The following is a 23,430-nucleotide window of genomic DNA, read 5'->3' as shown; positions in this document are numbered from 1 at the left end:
GTATTTAAAATTTTGCATCTGAAATTTTGTTGAAATACATTCAAATACAGTCGTTGGCTGATTGTATTTTGGGCGCAAACTAGATGTATTTGACTGTATATGTTGTTTGAATCAATATATATATATATATATATATATATATATATATATATATATATATATATATTGATGTATACTTTTGTTTTGGGTGCAGTTGAATGTACTTCTACAAAATTTCAGATGCAAAATTTCAAATACACTATATTTACTTGACAAATTATCTATATATGTGTGTGTGTGTGTACAATTTTTGAAGTAAATATAGTGTATTTGAAATTTTGCATCTGAAATTTTGTGGAAATACATTCAAATACATTCAACTGCACCCAAAACAAAAGGATACATCAATATTTAAACAGACTAAAATACACAGCTCCCGTCGTGTATTTAAATGAACTTAAATACATCATTTTGAATACACGTGTATTCAGAGGCATTAAGGTTACATGTATCCAAATACAACCAAATACATGTGACTTCAGATAAGGTTAGGTACAACTGAACAGTGATTCAAATACACTGAAATATAGTCAAATACAACGAAAATGCCTAAATGTAGCTACGAATTGTAAATAGCAAAAAGATAGCTATGAATTCCTCCGTACCAAACACACCCCATATCAACTTAAAAAAAGGGCAGCAAGCAATATATCTGAACTTATCTAATATTGAACAAAATAATGCAGGGATGTACAGAACTTTAACAAGCGTATATTTGATGAAATTTTCTACTTTACATTATTATTATTCCACAACACATCTATAGGGACAGTATCATTTACACGAGCTACAAATTTTGATGTACTAACAGATTGCTACCTTTCTGTAAGCTCTTATACTTGATTTGAAACCCTGTAGTAATTTGTCAAGCTCTTCCCATCCAACTCTTTCGAAAAGAATCTTCTCATATAGTCCATGAATAAGAATTCCCGGTAAACTGCTGGTTTTTCATCCGATATTAGTTCGGGTAGAGGTCCAAATGAGTTCTCTCTTTGGCCTGGGTTAAAGAAGACAGCAACTGATACGCGTGGTTCTTGATAAGGGTTGGCTAGAACTCGGTGCTCCACGCTCTTGTATTCATCATTCGATATGATCTATAAAAGGGAAGTCGATTAATCATGATACAAATTGTTCTGAGGAAAAATGAGAACCACAAAAGATGAGCATTGGACAAGACTACGTTCAGGAAAATAGCACCAGCAAAAGCGAAAATTAAACATACAAATAGCTGTTCTTGACAGAGCATTTTGGTATCAGTTGACTCTACCATTACTATCTGGAGAAGTAAATCCACACCATAAGGGGTCGTTTGGTTGAAGGTGTTAGAATGAATCCTAGTATAAGATAATACAGTATTTAGTTAACCGCATTAGAAAACATGATTGTTGCATAACTCTGACATTATTAAAAATTACCTGCTTTAAGTTATGCGACAATCTACGGATTATTTCATATGGGATAGAATGTGTAATAACACTACCTAGAAAAGGATTAATAGTTGAAATTTGTATCTGCGTATAATACAACCTTTTACATATAACTCACTTTGGAGTTTAGTAATCTCAACTTTTGTTTTATACAAATACTTCCTCGCAATTTGCACGGAGTCGACATCATGTAAAACTAAAGTCATAGCAACAAATAACTTTTTCGTTAACTCATTTAAGCAAACTGTCATAGCGGAGGAAAAACTAATACCAGGAACAAAAAAATGACTAGGTGTTTATTTCTTGTGAAGGAAGCGACGAAGATCGGAATATAGATATGGTTGCTTGACTCGTTTAAAACTGAAAATTGGCCTCTATTCAAAATTGGAGGACACCCCAGTGATTCGTGATGCTGCAGATAGCTTGAAATGGGGTCACTTAAAGGAGAGGAGATACACAGAGAAGGCTACCATCATTTTTGTTCCCACACTGGTATGGCAGATTATTGGCCCTGGAAACTGATTTGGAAGTCAAAGTTCCCGGTGAAGGTTAAATGCTACAGCTGGCTAGCACTACACGGAGTATGTTTGACTCAAGACAACCTCATGAGAAGAAAATTCCAGATTGCAAACAGATGCTACATGTGCCAAAATTCAGCAGAATCTATTAGCCACTTATTGCTCCACTGTACAGTTGCAAAGGACCTATGGTGTATGTTTTACACTATTTTTGGTCTTAGGTGGGTCATGCCACTGAATCTGAAAGATGCAGTGGTAAGTTGGAATGGCAAGTTGATAAAGTCATCAGAAGAGCCTGGACTATGATACCAGCCAGCATATTTGGGTAATATGGAATGAAAGGAATCGCAGATGTTTAGATGGTTTATCAACTCCAAACCATTCCCTCAAAGTCAAATGTCTCCTACTTTTATTAAGCTGGGACAAACCATCCCCTGTTATCTTCCCTGAACAGTTTTTGGATTTTGTTAGCTCCATTCACATACACATAGTTTTTTTGCCTCCTAGGGCTAACATTCTAAATAGTTCTAGTATATAGCCTTTTTTGTAGCTTGTCAGCTTCCTGCTATAGCATAGACAATTGTCATGAAGCTGACAGTATCTCTTTTGTTCACTTAGCATCTTCTTGATGCCAGCAATGAATCTATTTATTTCATCAAATATAAAAAATTAAAAACTGAAATATTCGCAAGTAGGACAAGGAAAATATGTGATGCTCACAATCATCCCATGATAGATGACAATTTGAGACATTTCATGCTATCCGATCAAAAACTTACAAGTGCTACTGAACTGAAAACATCATTGGTTCTATGGTTGAGTTGTTATTCGTGCAAATACAGTTATTCGGTACCTTCAGAATGAAGCCGGTGGAATTGAAAATACGGGGTTTATTAAACAATAAGCTCATAAATAACTTCCTACAAGCACAAAAGAGAAACGTGATTAGCACTGAAGATGCTCAAACTTTGGTAGATCCAGTGTTTTGGACGCGGCGACAAAAGGCGACAAGGGCCTGCCTCACCTTAAGGCGCGGCGCACGGCGAGGCGCTCGCCTTTTTGAAGTGCGGCGCCAATAAATACCAAAAAATTAAAATATTTAATTGCATATGTAAATAATCAAAATCTCACTAGCAATAACATATTAGCAAATATTTCAATTCAAAAATTTTGTTGGGCCTTTGGTACCATAATTCCAACCTATGTCTTTTTTGCTAGCGTCCGACGATTCCATTGAATTTGAACCTACTGTTTATAACTGTATAACAAAAGTTAAACAATTGTTGAACAGAAAAAATAGGAGCAAAACAACCACTGCCTCACTGGTCCAAACAGAGAAAAAAAAAACGGAGGAAAAAACAGAGGAGAGAAAAACAGAGCAAAAAACAGAAAAAGAAGAAGAGAATAGAAGAAGGAAAAAAAATGCAGAGGTGGCCGGAAATAGAGCAGTTGTCGCTGGAAAAAAAAAAAGAAGAAAGAAGAAGAACAGAAGAAGTAGCAGAAGTCGAAAATACAGGAGGAAGAAAAAAGAAGAACTGAAGAAAAAGAAGAAGGAGAAAGAGACGTACCTGAAACCTTGAAGGAGAAGAGAGGAGGAGGCAAAAAAAAAAACCCTAGCTGCTATTTTTCTTTTGTAAATAAGTTTCATTTAAGTCCTCCACTTCTTTTAATTGCTTTTTTTAAAAAAAAAAAAAGGCATCTCGCCTCGCCATAACTGGGCGCCTCGCCTTGGCGCCATTACGCCTTTTGAAGGTCTGCTCGCCACAGCCATAAAAGGCACTGCAGCCTCGCCTCGCCTCGCCACGCCTCTCGCCTTTCACAACACTGGGTAGATCATTTGCAGCTAAAGTCATACCAAAGACTCTTTTCATTAACCCATTTAAGCAAAACTACCATAGCATATTTTGATGTTTCCTTTTTTATTCCTCAAATCATTTGCATGTTTAGCATTCTTAGTCCAGCTTTTCAGAACGTATTGCTCAAGGATACAAGAAAAATTTTAGTCAAAGAACAAAACTCTTAGTGCATGATAACATAGCTAACCTATGAATTCAAACATATAGATCTACAAGTAATGAAATTAAGTTGGACAGTTTTATAGTCTGTTTGGCTAAGCTTCTAAAATTAGCTTATTTTAAAAAGTATTTTTTTCAAAAGTATTTTTGGCGAAAAGCAATTTATGATTAGCCAATTAATTTAAAAAGTACTTTTGAGCAACAATTAGTATTTTGGCCAAACTTTTAAAAAGTGCTTCTAAGTGTATTTTTCTCAAAAGTACTTTTCAAAAAAGTGCTTTTGGGCAAAAGCTATTTTTTTAGCTTCTGAAAAACTGCTTTTGCTACTCCTTAAAAGCACTTATTTTCTCCCAAGGCCAAACACCTCACTTTTTTAAAATAAGCAAACAACAACAACCACATACCCAGTGTGGTCCCGCATAGTGGATCTGGGGAGGGTAAGACGTACTTAGACCTTACCTCTACCTTTGGCTAAAAAGAATTTTTTAAAATAAGCACTTATTGAAAAAATAAATACTTTTGGGGGAAAAATAAGCTTTGGCCAAACAGGCTATTAGTTTTCCCACTTTCACCTATTAGCTTCAATATTGATCACTTTTTTGGCTGCCACTTGCAAAAAAGAATTTGATGAACTCTAGTATAAATTCTTTTTGGGTAAGCGTTGGCTGCATTCTTTAACATCCCGCAATCTTCTACAGAGAAGTTAAGGTTTTCCTCGACATTTGTAATCCGCAGTTGCCTCAACATCACGCATTTCATCAGCCCATTGCTCATAGTGCTTTACAAATTCAGTTATACTCATTGTCTTGCATGTGAAGACTCATTGTGCTTACTTGTTTAATTGATGTCTAGCAGAGAAAATAGAATGACCAACTCTCCCCTCAAATTATATAGCTTTTGAAGCCAAGTACTACTCTCACAATCCTCTGCTCATTCTCTGCCATATTAACTCGAATTTTACTCTTATTTGCACCTCTACAAGATTATATCAAAATAGTCCCTAAATTCTAATCTCCAGTAAGTTGTGATATGGTTTTTTTGGGTATTTCTATCAATGTGCCATTCACATAAATGATGACATGTATCATGTTAGGAAAAACTTCTACAATGGCAAATGCTATACATGAGCTTGATCTGTACAAATAGTTCTCGCTGCTCTTCATTCGATTGCCTTGAAAATGTTTGAAATAACCAAATAAAAGAACCAATTGCGTTTTGAAGGCAACGGGAGGAAGAGCACCCAGAACTATTTTTACTAATCAAGCTCATGCATAGCGTTTCCATTAAAGATGTTTTTTTGAATACATGTCATTGTTTATGTGAATGAGAAATTGATAGAAATGCCCAAACGAACATACTACAGCTTTATTGGAAATTGGGATTTAGATACTATTTTGATTTTTGATAAACTCTTATGTAGGTGCAAGTCAAAGTCAGAATTTAAGTTAATACGGTAGAAGATGATCAATGACTGGGTTTCATCAAAAAAAAAAAAAAAGATGATCAATGACTGGGACTATGGGAGTAATACTTGGCTTCAAAAGCTATATGATTTGAATAAAAAGCGGGACCTGCATTTAGTTGTTCTATTTTCAGGGCAGACATCAAATCAACTCAAAGAAGTGAGAGTACGAATAGGGTCTTTATAGAAATGACATGCAAGATAATAGTATAACTGAATTTGTAAAGCATTATGAGCAATGAACATATGAAATGTGTGATATTGAGGCAACTGAGGATTACAAATATCGAGGAAAACCTGAACTTCCAATAGAAGATTGTGGGATGTTATAGCATACACTAGTGTTTACACAAGAAGAAATTATATAGGGGTTTACCATGAATTTTTGGAAGGGATAACTAAAAAAGTGATCAAAGTTGAAACTAATAAGACCTATAATAAACACACAATTTAAATAGTAAAATGGGCAAATTGTAAGTTGTCCAGCTTAATTCTCTTAATAATTCCATAACTTGTAGTTGAGAACAACAACATACCCAGTGTAATTCCACAAGTGGGATTTGGAGAAGGTGGCACTAAGAGTTTTGTTCTTTGTGTTGAATTTTTTTGGTATTCTTGAAGCAATACATTTTGAAAAGATAGACAAGAATGCTAAGCATGATTTGAGGAGTAGATCAATAAGTTGGAAATATCAAAATTCTCCATGATAGTTCGCTAAATGGATTAATGAAAAAGGCATTTGCTGTTATGATTTTGGTTGCAAATGATCTACCAAAGTTTGAGCATCTTCACTGCTATCATTTTTCTATGAAATTATAAGCATCTTGTTTAGTAAACCCTGCATTTTCAATTCCACAAATTTCATTCTCAAGGTACCGAACAACTATTTTCGTATGAATACCAGCTCAACCCTATAACCAAGGATGTATTTAGTAGCACTGGTTAGTTATTGACCAGATAGTTTTGAAATGTCTCAAATAGTCTTCTACAATGGGATGGTTATGCACGTCATGAAATTCACATATTTTCATGTCCCACTTTGAAAATTTTGAATTTTAAACAAGTCAAAAAATCACATCGATATTCTAACCTTTGTCACTTCCTTTCTTAACAAGGGGAAATCTTATCAGCTTTGTCCTTCACAAGAACAAAAATAAAACACGTACTCGTTTATTTGTCTCTACTTATAAGTTTTTGCCCCCTCTATGGCAATTCGCTTAAATGGGTTGATGGAAGAGCCATTTAACGTTATGATTTTAGCTGTAAATGACGTCAACTTCAAGGATTACTAGAAAGTATTTGTATCAAGCAAGAGTTGAGATTACTGAACTCCAAAGTGAGTTATACGTAGAAAGTCATGATAAAGATGAGTATAAGTTCAGTCACAAGTATTGATCCTTTCTAGGCCGTAAGAGTCAGATTCTGGATCCAAAAAAAAATAAAAAATAAAAAAAATAAAAAAAGAGAAGGGAAAAGGATACTGGAAATCGAAGCCGAAAATTGAGCAAAGAAGGAAAAGGACTACCCCATGCACAAAATCCTTGTGTACCGTGGAAGTGACTACAGGCACATGATCATTTTTAATATCACAAATACACATGAGTCCATGGGATTAACTTTTGAGGTTTAATCTCTAACTGTCTAGTGACATATTTTTTGCAACTAGTCTTTGTACGTCTATTTATCTCAATCTGTATTTTCCTTCTAAAGTCAAACATGCAGTTACATGGAGAATCAAACAAATTTCACTCAACCTTGACTCAGACTCAAGTTTACACGCAGGCGGTTGCAATAAAAAACAAGGCTCAAACAATACTCAAGCAAATGTTAGCATCATTGTGAAGAGAAAATCAGTTTGAAGCATAATTGGACCCTCTATTGCATGTGAATCTCCTGGATATGCTTTTATATTCTTCCTACAGGGGTGTTCTTAAACAATTAATTAGCTAATTTACTGCAGAATATTACATCTATGAACTATGTATCTCAAATTCAAAAGTGAAATATAGTATGAAAAGTGAATTTTTATATTCTGGGAACTAGAAATTGTCGAGTGAAAAAGAGTCTTAGAAATTTTAGTTTGAGAAATCTGGAATATGTTTTTTCTTTCTTTTTTTTTCTTTTTTGAGAAATATATAGGGAAGCCTTGAGAGATAGGGAAAGATTCGTGCCTAAAATCCATAGAATACTGGACGTAGCAGAAGATCTTAACAATTGAGTTATACTTAGATAGGACTGGAGCAAGATCGGTACAAGAACTTTCCATTGAAGTAAAGAATCCCGATCAACAATCGATTCACAATTTGGAGATTGCATCCAAAGCAATTGCATGTTTAAGTTTGGATAAATTAGCATATCATAAAGGAAATAATTAGGGCAGTCGGAAAAAAGGCAGAAGAACTAAAAATGGCTCTTAACTTTGCAGACATACAAGAAGTGTTGAAGAGTTATTTTAAGTGGAAACGGTCGATGAAATGAGAAGGTTGGATTGAGGAATTGTTTAAGGTGAACAAGTGGAAAAAACAGGAAGGCTTTACATTAATGCGTTCAAGGAAGAAGTATTGGAGTGCTTTAGGTGAAAGAGACGAAGTTCTAAAGCAATTCTGAATGCCATACCAAAACATTACAAAAAGAACAAATTCACTTGCGAATGCACTTCCTAGTCAACCAACATGTATGTCAACATTAAGCAATTGACATTAAAATTCTGGATCAATAGCAATGGAAATTGAAAATTTTATCTATTGAATCCTACAAACATGCTAGTCTTGGATGCCTAAACTTGGAGACCATGTAGGCCTGCTTTTCTCACAAGAGTCAAAATGAGAATAATGCAAACATGACAGATTTCTTCGATGAGAAATGACAATTCTCGAACAAGAAGAAGAACTCCATCCTAAACTCATCTCACAAAGTATGGGAATTGGAAAATCATTTGCCACAGCAATGCAACCTAAAACTCCAGCTATTAAATACCTAATGCACACCATACTTCAGCTACATATTCTACTGTTCTTGGTACAACATGCATCCTTATGTTTTATCACGAGAAGCCAAAAACCACACTGAAAGAAAATTATCAATCATGCACAAACAAAACGAGTCAAACATACTTATATGCTGAAAAAAGAACAGCATAGACCTTGGACACGCTTTTGACCTAAATAGTCTCTTGAATTTACGAACTGATCTTAACTTCATCCTAAATAAATTGAATCTGAACTTAAATAAGTCTCCAAAATTGCATTTCTTGGACCAATCCTAGTCCAACAGCTAAAGCTGCTTTGAGTTTAATGTGACCAAATGAGAACATCACCAAATTCATCCCGTAGGTTCACAACCTAGATTAAATTTATTCCTCAATACTAACCACATAGGACAAGTTTTTGACCTGAACGTCAAAGCTAAGGAATTGGTCTAGCTTTTGTCTTAAAAAATTTGATGCCAAACATCAATAATCTTAAAAGTTTGCATCTTTTGATCAACTTTGATCCAATCACTAATGACATCTTATAAGTTCATGGGTTCAATTAAATTCATCTCTCAAACACAGTGGTGGATCCACCTTTGAGCTTATGGTGCACGTTCACCCATCCAGTTTAATTCAGGAATGAATTTTATATTTTAATTTTTTTGAAAAGTAGGTTCTGCATTGCAGTGTGCACCCTTTGTTAAAAGCAGACACTGGGTGCCTCATTGCCTTAATTTCTTAGATCTTTCAACTGTACAGGATGAAACCATTTGCTAATTTCTTTTTCTTTTCCTTTTCCCATTCTATCTTTTCCCTTCTCTCCACTTCATCAGACCTACATTCCTCAATGCAATCCCAGGACAATTCCTTGTTTCTTTCTTTTTCGTTTTCTTTTCCTTAACTTTATCAGACCACAGTTCTTGAACTTCCTCAAATTGATCCTTTTTATTTCCTATTTCTTTTACCTATCTATTGATTTTGTTTTTCTCTCATTAACTTCATCCTACTGGACTTTAATTACCAAGATTGCATGGTGAACAACAAAGGATTAAAAAGTTATCTACTTATTAGTTACTTCAAATTGATGTTTGCCACTAATCTCTATGTTTGAGCCACTATAAATAATTTATATGACTATAGGATTTAAGTTACACCATGAAACACATTGAACCCTGCTGTCAACTCAATCCTCCTTCTTAAGTGAACCGCGCCCATTATACACCTAATTGGGAACACATTTCTCGATTATCAAAAAACTACACAAACCATAATGTCCTCCAAGAATACAAATTATACAAGTTTAATCATATTCATGAGCAAATAAAGAGAGCATACCTGGAGAATATCACCAATATTAATCACAATAGCTCCCGGAATCGGCTCCAAATCAACCCAATCTTCACCAAATTTAACTTGCAACCCCATCACCTCATTCTGCACCAACACTGTCAACACGCCTGGATCAGTATGTGGCGTTAGCCCTTTCGTCAACTCGGGCTGTGGACAATAAGGGTAGTAATGTGCAGCCATTATTCTTGCATCCAAACAAGACAATTCCTTCAATCTCTCCTTATTTACCCCTAACCCTTCACATAACAAACCCATCAATTCTTCCCCAATTTTTACCACTTCTTTGTCCCACTCAACCGCCGCCTCCCTACATACCTCCGGCACGTACTCCCACTCTGGCGGAGTGGGACCCAACCTGTTGGAAAAAATAATTCAAAAGTTGTAAGGAATATTAGAATTATGTCTAAATAGTATTCATATTCAAAATTATATAGGAAGAGGGGTGTGTTTGGAATGACGGAAAATGTTTTCCTATTTTTCCTTTTTTGGTTGCACTAATACAAAACATTTTCCGGATCAATAAGAACACACCAATACCCCACACCCCCTCCAACCCCACCTCTCACCCAAAGCTACCCACCCCACCTATCCCCAACTCCCCCTACCCACCCCCTCCAACCCCACCTACCCCCAACTCCGCCTACCCACCCCCACCCCACTTACCCCATCTCCCACCTCCCACCCCGCCTACCCACTAGAGGCGGATCCAGGATTTGATACTTGTAGGTTCCAACCTATTTCAAACTTAAAAAAATAAAGAGACAAAGCAAAGACCTACAGGTGACCGAGGGATTCGAACCCTTGACCAAAACAAGCAAAGCTTTAAGAGTTCTTTGTTGCCACTGGACTAACAATACACTTTATTAATGGGTTCCCAAATAGTATTTTTTATATATTTGCTAAATTTTTCAATAAAAATACAGAATCCGCACAAATACATGGGGTTCCCGAAAACCCCCATATAATTAGCTAAATCCGCCCCTGCTACCCACCACCAAAAGTCACCCTCCGATTTCAAAAGCCTCATAGTATTTTGCTATGAATATATGCAAATGCTCTTAAAGTGACATTTTTCAACTTAGCTACCAAAAACAAAAAAACCAATAGAAAAATCACTTTTTTCCGAGTGGAAAACATTTTTTGCCATACCAAACACACCCTAGGCTATTCAATTTTTTTAGTCAATAGAGATACTACTAGGCTATTTTCATAGAAAGCATTCAAAAAATTTTGCATAAATATTTTTCCTTCAGAACCTCATCTGCAACGTGTCCCTCCAGCTGGCAGCTTTAGAATTATACAAATCAAAATTCGTAGAATAGGCAGCTCCACGTGTCATATCTCTACTATAATACTTCATCTTCACTTCATCAGGCAATTCATTAAACGACTTAACCGAACCCACAATTTTATTTATTGCCTCCACCTTAACAGAGTGATTAATAATCTGGAAAAATCCAAGCGTCGTTGCCGCACGGTGAATTTGGTCAACCAGCGTCGACCGAGGGAAAGAAAAGTCAACGACGGGGATTGAGTGCTTCTTGTGACCGGGTCGGGTTGCGGGTTCCGATGGGTGGATGAAGAAAGTGGGTATGGTTGTAAGGCCTTTGTCGACTAGGCCTTTTACTCCGATTTTTGATTCGTCGAATTCTTTTACTTCTTTCAGACGGTTTGGGTTCGGAACTTGGTTTGGGTTTAGGTTTGACATTTTTTGTTACAGAAATGGTGTTTTTGGGTTTGGGATTGGAGAATTGTGAAGAGAATGGAACAGCAGCATAATATAAAAAAATATATATTATTACAAGTTTAATGATGTTGACTGTGGAGTGTTTTTTAATTAAACGGAAACGAAAGATAGCAACACAACATTCTTCAAACATGAAGATGTTTGAAGAAACTGTATTTTACGTACTAGAGTGGTTCATTTCGATTCTGTGGCTATCTTTCGTTTCCGTTTAATTACAAAACACTCCATACTCAAATATCATTAACTTCCATTAATTTTACGTAATTATTCTCTTTGTCTATTTTTTATTTATCATGTATATTAAAAACAAATATTCATTTTTACTTATTCAATTTAGAAAATCAAGAGATAAATCTACCATATCATACTTGTTGCCCTTATTATTAATTATTAAGATGAAAACTTCATGAAATTATTAGTAAATACACAATTTTTAAAATATATTTAATTGAGTTCAACTATTAAATAATTTAATAATAATTATGGGTGATATCATAGAATTGTTATTCTATTTTTTGCTTCCTTAAAGGTGTATCAAGTCAATATAGAATATGTTAAAATGGATGGTGGGAGTATTTGTTTAATTTTTTAACCCTTGTGGAGTATTTTATTAGCGTTGCTGGCTCGGGGACCACTCCCCACCATTCTTGAAACATAAAAATAAAAAATATTTCTTTCGTGGACAAGTAAAAGTGAAACGTTATTATGCTAAAGTGGACAAGTAAAAGTGAAACGTTATTTTTAATAACCGGTTTGGGTCGGTTATTGATTAAAATCATAATCAAACCAATTTAGTCGGTTTTTAAATGTCTAAAACCATAACCAAACCAAATAAAATAATAACCACCGGTTTGGTTCGATTTTTCGATTTATGACTAGCAGCCATGAGACTTATCAGTAAAATAATAAAAAGTTGAAAAAGACATGTTTTTTTTTTTTTTGTTCAAACGATAACTTTTGTTTATAGTTTAAGGTGGAACATACATCATAGAAACATTTTCACTATTAGTGATCGTATAGTACTCAAATTACCCAAAGTTGCTAAACTATTACATATAAAGCTAAAAACTAACTTAATAGTGGTTGCACCGTTTTTGTCATCTTAATACACATACCTGGAAATAAAGTAGAGCATAAGAACTTTTAGTTGTTGTTACAAACATACATATTAATTAAACATAAAGACTACCTAAAATAAAAATTAAAATTAAAATATATGAAATAAAAAAACTTTGTGTAATGATCCCAAACTTTGGGGCAGTACTTGCATTTTGCTCTCAATTCTCCCATTTTATTTAAAAACTTTGTGTAATGATCCCAAACTTCAGATGTTTTACTATCATTATCCCCAAGGCTAGGGTCTCAGCTACAAGGAGTTGTTTTTTTCTGCTTTTTAGGAGGATTACCCACGGAAGAAGTAGTAGGGCATTACCATGTGCTTGAGTTGCAGCAAATGCTGATGTTACTGAAGTATCTTTTATAGGAACCTCCAAATCTGCAACCTCTGTCCTTTTCATATGAAAAATATTAGAAGTTTAGGACTCATTCAAACAAGAAAAAAGAAAGGTATAAATTCGAAAAAAAAAAAAAAAAAAACCTAAAATCAAATGGCTGACAAAGAAAGGCTAAAAATTTAAATTAAAGGCATTAAACTCTAACGTGAGTTTCTGTTAATAGGTTTACACTTAACGCTTAAAAGAGTTAAAAGCCTTAAAGACATGGGCTTGGACATATTCTTAAAACATGGCCCTTAAACAAATCATGTGAAATAAATAGACCAAGAATCAAATTAATGATTAAAAGGTATAAAATATTTATAATTATTTATGAAAAACTAATATTATACATATAAATTATAAAATTTATTTATATAATTTATCGGTTTGGTTCGGTAATTTATTCGGTTATTTTTTAATAGAACCATAACCAAACCAAATATTATCGGTTTTTAAAATTTGAACACATGTTATATATTTATTATGTTAGTATAAACATCCGGTGTGAGTAAATTTGTACTCTTTTTTTCTTCATTAACATTAATTACTCATTTTCAAATCATTTTTCAAGTGTATGGAGACCATATGCCAATTAATATGAGTATTACAGTAAAATATATACATCATTTATCAATTCTTAAGGTGCGTGCAGAGTAAAAAATGGACAAGTAAAAAGAAACGGAGAAAATATTTTTTATTTTTATGTTTCAAGAATGTTGGGGGGCGGCGGTGTTTCAACAGTGTTTAAGGGTGGTTCGACGGCGGCGGCTTGACTCGCCAGAGAAGATGGAGAGGAAGAAAGAAGGGTGGGAAAGAGGAGATGGGCGAGAGTAAAAGTGAGGGAAAAGAGAACACGTTAGAGAGAGAGAGAGAGAGAGAGAGAGAGAGAGAGAGAGAGAGAGAGAGAGTTACGTGTTAGTTACCTTATGTAATTGAAATACAACATTTAGTTACCAGATGCAATTAAAGTATAGTGTAGTTACTAAATATAAATACCGCTTATATGTTCTCTACCCCAAGTAAATTCCCCTTAAAAAAATGGATAGACTTATGTTATTTTAAAGCCAAAGAGATATTCCTTCAAAACGAATGAGACAACCCACGAGGAAAAAAAATTGCTTCGTGGCTTTAAAAGAATAAGTCTACTAAGAAAAATGAGTAGACGTTTTTTTTAAAAAGTCACGTGACATTTTCTTAATTAGAAGATAAGCTAAATGATTTTTCAAAAAACTTCTGGCTGCGAAAAGGGTATATTTGCATCATTTTTCTAATGGCAGGGGTATATTTGCACCATTTGTGTAACTACGGGGTATATATGCACCACCTTTTTAACGAGTGATATATATATGCTCTAAATCGCAAAGTTGAGGAATATATTTGCACCTTTGTCCATTTTTTAAGAATCTTCGGGAGTGGCCGTGAGCTAGGAACTCTAATAAAATAAGGGTTAAAACTTAAAAGAATTAAAGAATTTGGAGTCACCTTGAATAAATTTGCACACTGCAACTAAAGTAGATGTTAAGTTACCTTTGTCATTGGCAATCAGTGAATGACAATAGCTCCCAGAATCGGCTCCAAATCAACCCAATCATCACCAAATTTAACTTGCAACCCCATCACCTCATTCTGCACCAACATCGTCAACACCCCGGGATCAGTATGTGGCGTTAGCCCTTTCGTCAACTCTGGCTGTGGACAATAAGGGTAGTAATGTGCAGCCATTATTCTTGCATCTAAACATGACAATTCCCTCAATCTCTCCTTATTTACCCCTAAGCCTTCGCATAACAAACCCATCAATTCTTCCCTAATTTTCACTACTTCTTTGTCCCACTCAACCGCCGCCTCCCTACATACCTCCGGCACGTACTCCCACTCTGGCAGAGTGGGACCCAACCTGTTGGAAAAAATAATTCAAAGTTGTTAGGAATATTAGAATTATGTCTAAATAGTATTCATATTAAAAATTATATAGGAATAGGGGTGTGTTTGGAATGACGGAAAAAGTTTTCCTACTTTTCCTTTTTTGGTTGCATTAATATCTAGGAAAATGTTTTGAAGAACATTTTCCGGATCAATAAGAACACACCAATACCCCCACACCCCCTCCAACCCTACCTGCCACCCAAAGCTACCGACCCCACCTACCCCCAACTCCGCCTACCCACCCCCACACCCCTTAAAACCCCACCTCCCACCAACACCCCCTCCAACCTCACCTACCCTCAACTCCGCCTACCCACCCCCACCCCCACCTACCCCTTGCCTACGCCATCTCCCACCTCCAACCCCGCCTACCCACCACCAAAATTTACCCTCCGATTTCAAAAGACTGATAGTATTTTGCTTTGAATATATGCAAATACTCTAAAAATGACATTTTTCAGCTTGCGTACCAAAAACAAGAAAATGAGTAGAAAAATCACTTCTTTTCCGAGTGAAAAACATTTATCGCCATACCAAACACACCCTAGGTTATTCAATTTTTAATCAATAGAGATACTACTAGCTATTTTCATATTGCGGGAATTATAGAAAGCATTCAAAGATTCACAGAAATTTTGCATTCTTTCACAACCTCATCTGCAACGTGTCCCTCCAGCTGGCAGCTTTAGAATTATACAAATCAAAATTCGTAGAATACGCAGCTCCACTTGTCATATCTCTACTATAATACTTCATCTTAACTTCATCAGGCAATTCATTAAATGACTTAATCGAACCCACAATTTTATTTATTGCCTCCACGTTAACAGAGTGATTTACAATCTGAACAAATCCAAGTGTCGTTGACGCACTATGAATTTGGTCAACCAGCATTGACCGAGGGAGAGAAAAGTCAACGACGGGGATTGAGTGTTTTTTGTAACCGAGTCGGGTTGTGGGTTTCGGGTCGGGTTCTGATGGGTGGATGAAGAAAGTGGGTATGGTTGTAAGGCCTTTGTCGACTAGGCCTTTTACTCCGATTTTTGATTCGTCGAATTCATTTAGTTCTTTCAGACGGTTTGGGTTCGGAACTTGGTTTGGGTTGTTAAGTTAATGTTTTAATTAATTTTGATACATTTCATCTGACAAAAGTTTTTCAAACTAAATGAATGTGAATTTGAAGATACATTCTTCATTTAGTATTTTACGTTTTAGGTTCTTGAAAGTTACATGAAAGTTGCATTTATTCATTAACCTATTTTAAATCCTATTTAATGAAAACTTTTATGTTATGTAATTTTTATCCTATAAATAGTGTTTCATTCTTTTGGAAAAGGCAAGCATTTCAAGAAAACAATTTCCCCTAAAAACTTTAGAGACATTGATCAAAAGGTGAAATCACCAATTCAAGAATAGAAGAGCAATTTTCTTGAATAATACTTGTTGTGGCTTAGTTGAATCCCGAAGATAGAGTTGTTATTTATTCTTCCGTTTGCTCGTGGGAGAGACTCCAACTATCTTCAAGAAACGTCTTAACGTGCCTCTAAGCCAAGCAACTTTATTTTGAATTTCTTTTATTATTATCATCCTTGTTCTAACAATTTGAAGATAGTTGTCTCTATGGCTGCTACATCAACATTGAATGGTGTTCCATCTTTGCCTAATCCTAATTTTGAAATATTCGATGGCAAAGATTTTCCTAGATGGCGTGGAAAGATGGAATTCTTTTTAAGACGGTTGAAGTTAGCATATGTTGTTGAACAACCTTGTCCTAATGCTCCTGGTTCTGAGGTAGCAACTGACGAGGCTACTTTGATTCAAGAACAAATTGCCAAGTGGAAAGATGATGATTATTTATGTAAGAATTATATTCTTGGAGGAATGTCCAACAAATTTTATGATCAATATTATACCAAGTGCAAATTTTCTAAGGATATTTGGGACACTCTCCAAAATATCTATTTGGCGGAAGAGGCGAGTTCAAAGAAATTTCTTGTTTCAAACTATATGGAGTTCAAAATGGTTGATGATAAGTCAATCACTGAACAAGTGCAAGAATTCCAACTTATAGCTAATAAAATTGCTATCTCTGGAATTGCTCTTGATGAAAATTTTCATGTTGGTGCTATTGTCTCGAAACTTCCTTCCTCTTGGAAAGAATACTGTTACATCCCGTATTTTTGAACGTCGGATTATTTGTAAGATGGGGTGGGGCCCACACATCGAGATTTTTTTGAAACATCTGAAAAGTCAGATGAATCACATATGTAAAGTTAAACACAACTCATGAAGGACCCTTGGGCCAAATCAAAGTGGAAGCCCTTCAAACGAATATTTTTAAGAAAACGTTTTCGGGTGACCTGACTTTGAGGGGCACAAACGGTATTATAAGTTTGGAATTTGAAAAAATACCAAGAAATAGAAGTTGTAGATAATTGAATTAGATTTCCAACCATAAGTCATGGGTTCTCAGGTGACGTCGGTGCAAGGAGATATGAACGTTTTAAGGTCGAAAGGTCAGTGGGCTAGGCCCAATTCGGGACCAACCGGGTTGGCCCAAAAAAATGAAGAGAAAAATTAGGCCCAAAAGAGGGGTGGCCGGCCATACAATGGCCCAAGCCCATGGATTCTAATTAATTTCCATGTGATAATTAAATATAAGGGGCCATTTAGTTGTCTTGAAACATATAGAAGTTTCAAGAACATTAGAAGAGGAGAAAAACAAAAAAATGAAGAGCAAACGAGACATGGCATACGGCCATGCTCTCCAATTTTTGTCCCTTTGAAATCTTCTCCCAAAAATTATTTTCTTGTGGTATTCCTACTAATTCAAGGGTCCTTTACAACTTGGTGTAATTATTTTGGAAGAAAGAGCACTTGTTTCTTCAAGTTGACAACTTGGTCAAGTGAAGAAGATTGTAGAAAAAGGTAAGAATTAATTCCTTTTTATTATGTTATGAAGGTTGGTTATGTTGTAGTATGTAGAAATGAGTAGAATTTATGAAAATATGGAATTTTACAAAGTGGGTTTGCATGTGTGCATGTGTATATAAGGTTGTATAAATAAGATGAGTTGAATTTTATGTTGTATTCTAGTTGTAGTTGTGGTGGACCTTATATTGGAAATGGAAGAAAATGGTTCAAGTTGGCATGGAAAATTATTGGAAATAGTTATAGGAAATTATGTGATTTTATTGAAGTTTTTATGTAATTATGGAAGTGGAGTTTTAAATGTGAATTATTATGTTAGTTGGTGAATTTGGAAGGATAATAGTCCATATTGGCATGAAAGATTGGTTGTTAAGTGGTTATGAGAAGTTTTGTGATTTTATGGTAGATTTATGTAATTATGAAAATGAAATTGTTAAGGTGCAAATTATGATTATGGTTGATGAAATTGGAAGATGGAAATATGTTATGAATATGTAGATTGAAGATTAGAAGTTTTGGATGGATTATGGTTTTGGTGGAAAGTTTGTATATTTTGTATATCTTGTGAATATTTTGTAGAAATGATATGAAATGCTTCCGAATTATATTGTAATGATCTTGATTAGTAATGAATGTAAAAACATTGAGATTGGTTTGGAAATGTGAAGTTGGGATGAAAGTTATTGCACTATGTTGGAAAGAGGACTAATTATGCTATATTGTGTTGTGTAGTGATTGTTGTTGTTGTTGGTGTTGTTGTTGAATTATTTTGGACGAGTTAAATTCTCGGGGATGCTCTATGTATAGGGGAGATGCTGCCCAAATTTCCGTAGACAAGTATGAATTAAGATTGGATTCTTAAAGGCTTGAAATTGATATTTGGTAAATGTGACCAATTTGTAGATTTTGGCGGATTTGCAACTTGAATTTGGAATAGCATAAGGAGCGGAAAGAGGTATGTAAGGCTTCACCTTCCTTCCTTGGCATGTCCTAGACGTAATAGGTTTGGACACGGGCCTCGGGGACAATTCCTTTCCTAGAAATCCGAGATTGAAATTAGTCGTTTTTCATTCAATAGAATTGAATTAAAATCTTGCATAGATTGTTGGAAAGTTACCTAAACATCTAGAACTTGCACAAATAGGATCCAACTACTTTAAACCTCTCATAAGTAATGTCATGAAACATATTATACGTAAATTGGGTACGCCCCCTCATTTGACCGAGGTGGGCCCACTATTCCCGGATTCTTCTTTATTGTTCCGTTTATCAAACGATAAGTGTTGTAACTATTCTAATGAGAACATTTCTATGATAACAATAACGATGATATTAATGAAGAGAACATGTTGATGACGAGTATGATAAGAATGATTCCATGACTAAGAGTTTCAAGCTAAGAATTCAATATGAGTATGAAAGTGTCAAGCTAGTTCATGATTTCAGTTTTACTACTTTCTAAGGACCTTAAAGCGAATGAATGAATGTTATATGAAGCTTATGATCGTATTCTACGCTTTCTTTTAATGCTACGCTTTATTGACAGTCTCGCCTTATAATACTAGTACTTTCAAGGTGAGACATGACGATCACGATTACTCCATAATGAAATCGGAGGCTACCGACCTTATGTCATTCCGATACGGACATGATTTCCTTTGGGCTCTAATGCATGCTGCTTATATGTTATAAGTATATGTACATGTATATGGGGAAGATTGGGAAAGAGAAGGCGCTATAGACGCATAGCCACCTGATCAGTTGGAGTATGATACATGATTTCGTCCCGGACGCGGGATGTATGGTTAAATGGATCGGAGCCGACGCCTCGGCAATATGATGTGTTCTATTTTCCATATGTATATGAAAAGAGATATTTTCCAAGAAAGTAAAGTATTATACGCACATATGGATCGGGCTGCACGTTCCGCAACAATATGTTATAATATATGCACATATGGATCGGGCTGCACGATCCGCAGCGCTAAGCATGCATGGTATCTGCCGAAGGGCACTTATATGTACAGGTTATCTTTCTCCCTCATGATATGCTACATGTTTCTATTATGTTACTATCCTTGTTCTATATTTTCCGCATATTATTATTCATGCCTTACATACTCGGTACATTACTCGTACTGACCCCTCTTCTTCGGGGGCTGCGTTTGTTGACACCCAATTTTGTCCCTCCTTTATTTAATTTTATTTATTCGGGCTTCTAAATTTATTGACGAGCTAAATATTTTATTTCCAGTTTTTATCGCTACTACTATTAATATCGCTACTTTTATTTTTTCAACATTACGAGTATTACTTTATCACAAATTTTAAATGGTTCGTCATCATTTCATTTTAGGATTTGTACTCGTTAAATAAATTTTACTTTGTTAAATCTTTACTTTCTATATACTAATTACTATTTATCTTCACATAATAAATATTGTACTAGTTGCCAAATTAGAAGCCCACAAATAATTGAAACATAAAAAGAAGAACTCATTTTCGGACCAACAAACGGACCATCCCACATTATCCCCCTACCCAAAACAATTCAGCCCACACTTAAAATTCAACTCAGCCCATGTTAATTTCGGACCAGCCCACTATTTTATACCTGACCCGGCCCACTACCTAAATTAAAACCCTAAACACTTTAATCCCTAACCCTTTTTTTTCCGCCTCCTCCTCACCCTTTCCTCTCTTCCTTCTCTCTTCTCACCATCGCTGCCGCCTTATCTCCCTCGTCTCACTCCCCACTACCGCCGCTCCTCTTCCCTTTTCCCCACGCACGCTCCCCTCCACTCACCCGACATCACTCCTCTCTTTCCTCTTCCTCTCCACTCACCTCTGTCTCCCGCTTCGTCTCTCTCCCACGCTCCTCTCTTTACCAACGAAACCCTATAAATATAATGCAAGTTGAATCGTTGAAAGGGGGGAAAAACAGGAGAAAACGGAGAGAATCTGAAACGAAAAACAGATTGGAAACCCCCTAAAAAATGAGATCTTTTTTACTACCAACTTTATCATATTCAACATTTTGATCTTTCCACTACTCTAGGTTTTGGATTTGTACAACTTCCATTCTCTTTCGAACCATTTTTTACGTTTAGGATTATTTGAAAAAATCAAACCAGATCCCTCTTTTAAAAAAAAAAAAAGTGTTCGGTTCTATTGAAATCTGGGATTCGAAAGATTTTTTGTCGAATTCGAGTTCGTCGTGTTCGAACGTAGATTCGACGTCGTCAACACCCAATTCACTGCACCCATAAAAGGTTCGTTTGAGTTCGAGTAGAAATCCGAGATTCATACCCCACTTCACTGCACCTACAAAAGGTCAGTAAACTTTTCTTCTTCTTTTTATTTTTGGTATTCTGTTTGTTTAGTCTAATTTCTGTTCATGTATTAGTTAACAACTATGTTGATGTTTGTTTAGTCCAGCTGAATTTGGTTTTAGTTGATATAACGTAGTATGAATTTAAGCTCGATGGGGTTCATTACCTTTCACCAAGTTAATGTCACCTGGTTTGAACATAGTAATTAATCAAGCGGTAATTTTTTCTAGTCGATGATATTTGTTAGCTTATTTGCTGGCTATGTTAGTTTAAATAATGTTTACGTGTTGATGTTTCTGATTCATAGTGATCAAGAATTGTGTTCATTGGGTCTGAATTATTGTTGTTATATTGTCAGCTCTGAACCTCCTGTGTATGACCTGAACTTGATTAGTGCTTATCTTCTATGGCTTTGTACTTTGACATAATGAGTGGTGTATAAAGTGATGTATATCCCTGAAACATTGCCCATATTTGTCTAATGTATAAGTTTGGCAACCTGTCTAGAAATGTCGATCTAATTTTGTGTTTCTCAAAATAGGTGTGTGGTCTGATACATACTTACACTTAGAGAAGCTGGGGATTGTTTTCTCTATGTTGGTCCATGTATATTTAGTTGTTAATCAAATTGTTTGTCTGGCTACCCTGTTATCTTTGAAAGAAATTGATGCTATCTTTGTTTAAGTATTTCCTCTCCCACAGACCACCTACACAGCTGCTGTTTGCCATGAGTTTGTTATCGCTATTTGTTGTTGTTGTTTGATCATATGGCTGCTATCGCAAATGGTATCATTGATGAATGTTGAACCAAATAAATCATGTGCCATTTTACTGCATTAATAGCTGCGCATGCACTTTATAGGAAACTGTCTTTCTATAAATATTTTAGAGCATGCTTCCTATAGTCTCCAATGTGTATAAAATAAGAACAGTTTCATCCAGCTGAAGGCAAGCCAATTTATTTTGTCTTAATTGTTAAGAAACAGAAGTGCTAGTATAGCTCACTTTTAGTTTAGTTATGTGTTTTCACTTGGTTTATTTCCTGCTCATTGTTAGTTAATGGTGGCTAGTATGATCTCTTTATTCCCTGTATATGCTGCATATCACGATTACTGCCTCTAAAGACAAGCTCAGTTATGCTTGAACTGTTGTCACATATTGATGCTACGCTTAACATACATCTGGTTGACTGATCCGTTCGGGGAGTCATCCATATCTAAATGAATGTTAAATCGTTTTCTTTGAATACATTTGAGTGCTTGACAGTTTCAACAATGTATGTTGCCTTATTCAGTGTTAAGCAGAATATTATGTTTGTTGCTGTTTGGTCTTCTTTAGGATCATTTCCTTTTTTTTTTAATCAAATGAACAATGCTTTTGGTGACATCAACCTACCCTTATTTAGCCCCAAAACTGGGAAAGAGAATAATGTGTACCTCCTTGCCTTACTTTCAGTTAGTATTTGTTGTGTGTAACTAGTTTCCATATGGTGTGACCTTAAGTATGATGGTGCTAAGCTTATGCGATCAGTATGTTTTGCTTTGATCCATGCCTCATTCTCTAATCTTCTAGGTTGCTAGACACTATAAACATGTGACAAAACAGTTAGCTTCACATTTGATCTGACCTTTACTAAAACTGATAATTAGACTAAAGAGAATCTGCTTGCATAATGTGCTTCTTAAAACCTGCCTGCATACTTTTCTCACAGGGGTGTATTCTCTTAAATAATTCAGCTGTGTTTGCTTAATTAAGGCTATATGACATGTAGGCCTAAACCTGTTTGGCCCCATTTGAATCAAATCTGGAGTTTTTGAGTAACTATCCTCAAACGAATCAGTCTCCAATTTGAACATTTTGGAAATAGTTGGTCGTATTAGCATATACAATACCTGGAAAACGAATTAAAAGCAATTAGGAAACTGTCCCTGCACTCAACCATTTTGATTTTTTGCCCTACTATGTTCCTGTCCATTGGAAGACTGTAAATACTCCACATTTTTGTTATACATTGTGAAATAAGAAGGTGCAGTGCTGGACTTAATCATTTATCTTCTTGGGCCTATAACCGGGCCTGGTTGAGTTGAAATGGGAGTTGGAGTAACAGACTTGACCATTTATCTTAGCGAGTCTATCCATGTTTTCATTTTTTTTTAGTTATAATTTATTCATTGTTTGCAGATTGTAATTAATTTCCAATATCAATCCTCTCCCCT

At 35.4% G+C, this 23,430-nt stretch overlaps 3 protein-coding genes across 3 annotated transcripts; 1 reads left to right on the top strand and 2 right to left on the bottom strand.

The window, feature by feature from the left end:
* Positions 1-688: 688 nt before the first annotated feature.
* Positions 689-11,679, bottom strand: LOC132613607 (1-aminocyclopropane-1-carboxylate oxidase homolog 4-like). Its single transcript, XM_060327700.1, has 3 exons — positions 11,039-11,679; positions 9,768-10,137; positions 689-1,133 (listed from the first exon to the last, which is right to left on the bottom strand). Exons 1-3 carry the CDS (start codon positions 11,488-11,490, stop codon positions 873-875), a joined length of 1,083 nt encoding a protein of 360 aa, XP_060183683.1. The 5' UTR covers positions 11,491-11,679; the 3' UTR covers positions 689-872.
* A 2,888-nt stretch (positions 11,680-14,567) lies between these two features.
* On the bottom strand, positions 14,568-16,049 carry LOC132613608 (1-aminocyclopropane-1-carboxylate oxidase homolog 1-like; the record flags this gene model as incomplete). The annotated part of the gene is made up of 2 exons (XM_060327701.1): positions 14,568-14,922; positions 15,604-16,049. Coding segments are annotated over 2 exons (801 nt in total), but the record flags the coding sequence as incomplete, so codon positions are not given.
* A 522-nt stretch (positions 16,050-16,571) lies between these two features.
* LOC132613308 (uncharacterized) lies at positions 16,572-17,135 on the top strand. The gene has a single exon (XM_060327330.1). The coding sequence runs from the start codon at positions 16,572-16,574 to the stop codon at positions 17,133-17,135; it is 564 nt and encodes a 187-aa protein (XP_060183313.1).
* The last annotated feature ends 6,295 nt before the right edge of the window (positions 17,136-23,430 follow it).

Source organism: Lycium barbarum, chromosome 10 (assembly GCF_019175385.1).
Source record: "Lycium barbarum isolate Lr01 chromosome 10, ASM1917538v2, whole genome shotgun sequence".
NCBI classification, from domain to species: domain Eukaryota; kingdom Viridiplantae; phylum Streptophyta; class Magnoliopsida; order Solanales; family Solanaceae; genus Lycium; species Lycium barbarum.
The sequence above is the reverse complement of the archived record's forward strand: the minus strand, read 5'-3'. Positions and strand labels throughout refer to the sequence as shown.

Coding starts and splice junctions, on each gene's coding strand:
- LOC132613607 (XM_060327700.1), bottom strand. CDS start 11,490: ATGTCAAACCTAAACCCAAACCAAGTTCCGAACCCAAACCGTCTGAAA. Junction 10,138..11,038: donor AGGGACACGTTGCAGATGAG/GTTCTGAAGGAA, acceptor TTTTTCCAACAG/GTTGGGTCCCACTCCGCCAG. Junction 1,134..9,767: donor ATATTGGTGATATTCTCCAG/GTATGCTCTCTT, acceptor TCCCTTTTATAG/ATCATATCGAATGATGAATA.
- LOC132613308 (XM_060327330.1), top strand. CDS start 16,572: ATGGCTGCTACATCAACATTGAATGGTGTTCCATCTTTGCCTAATCCT.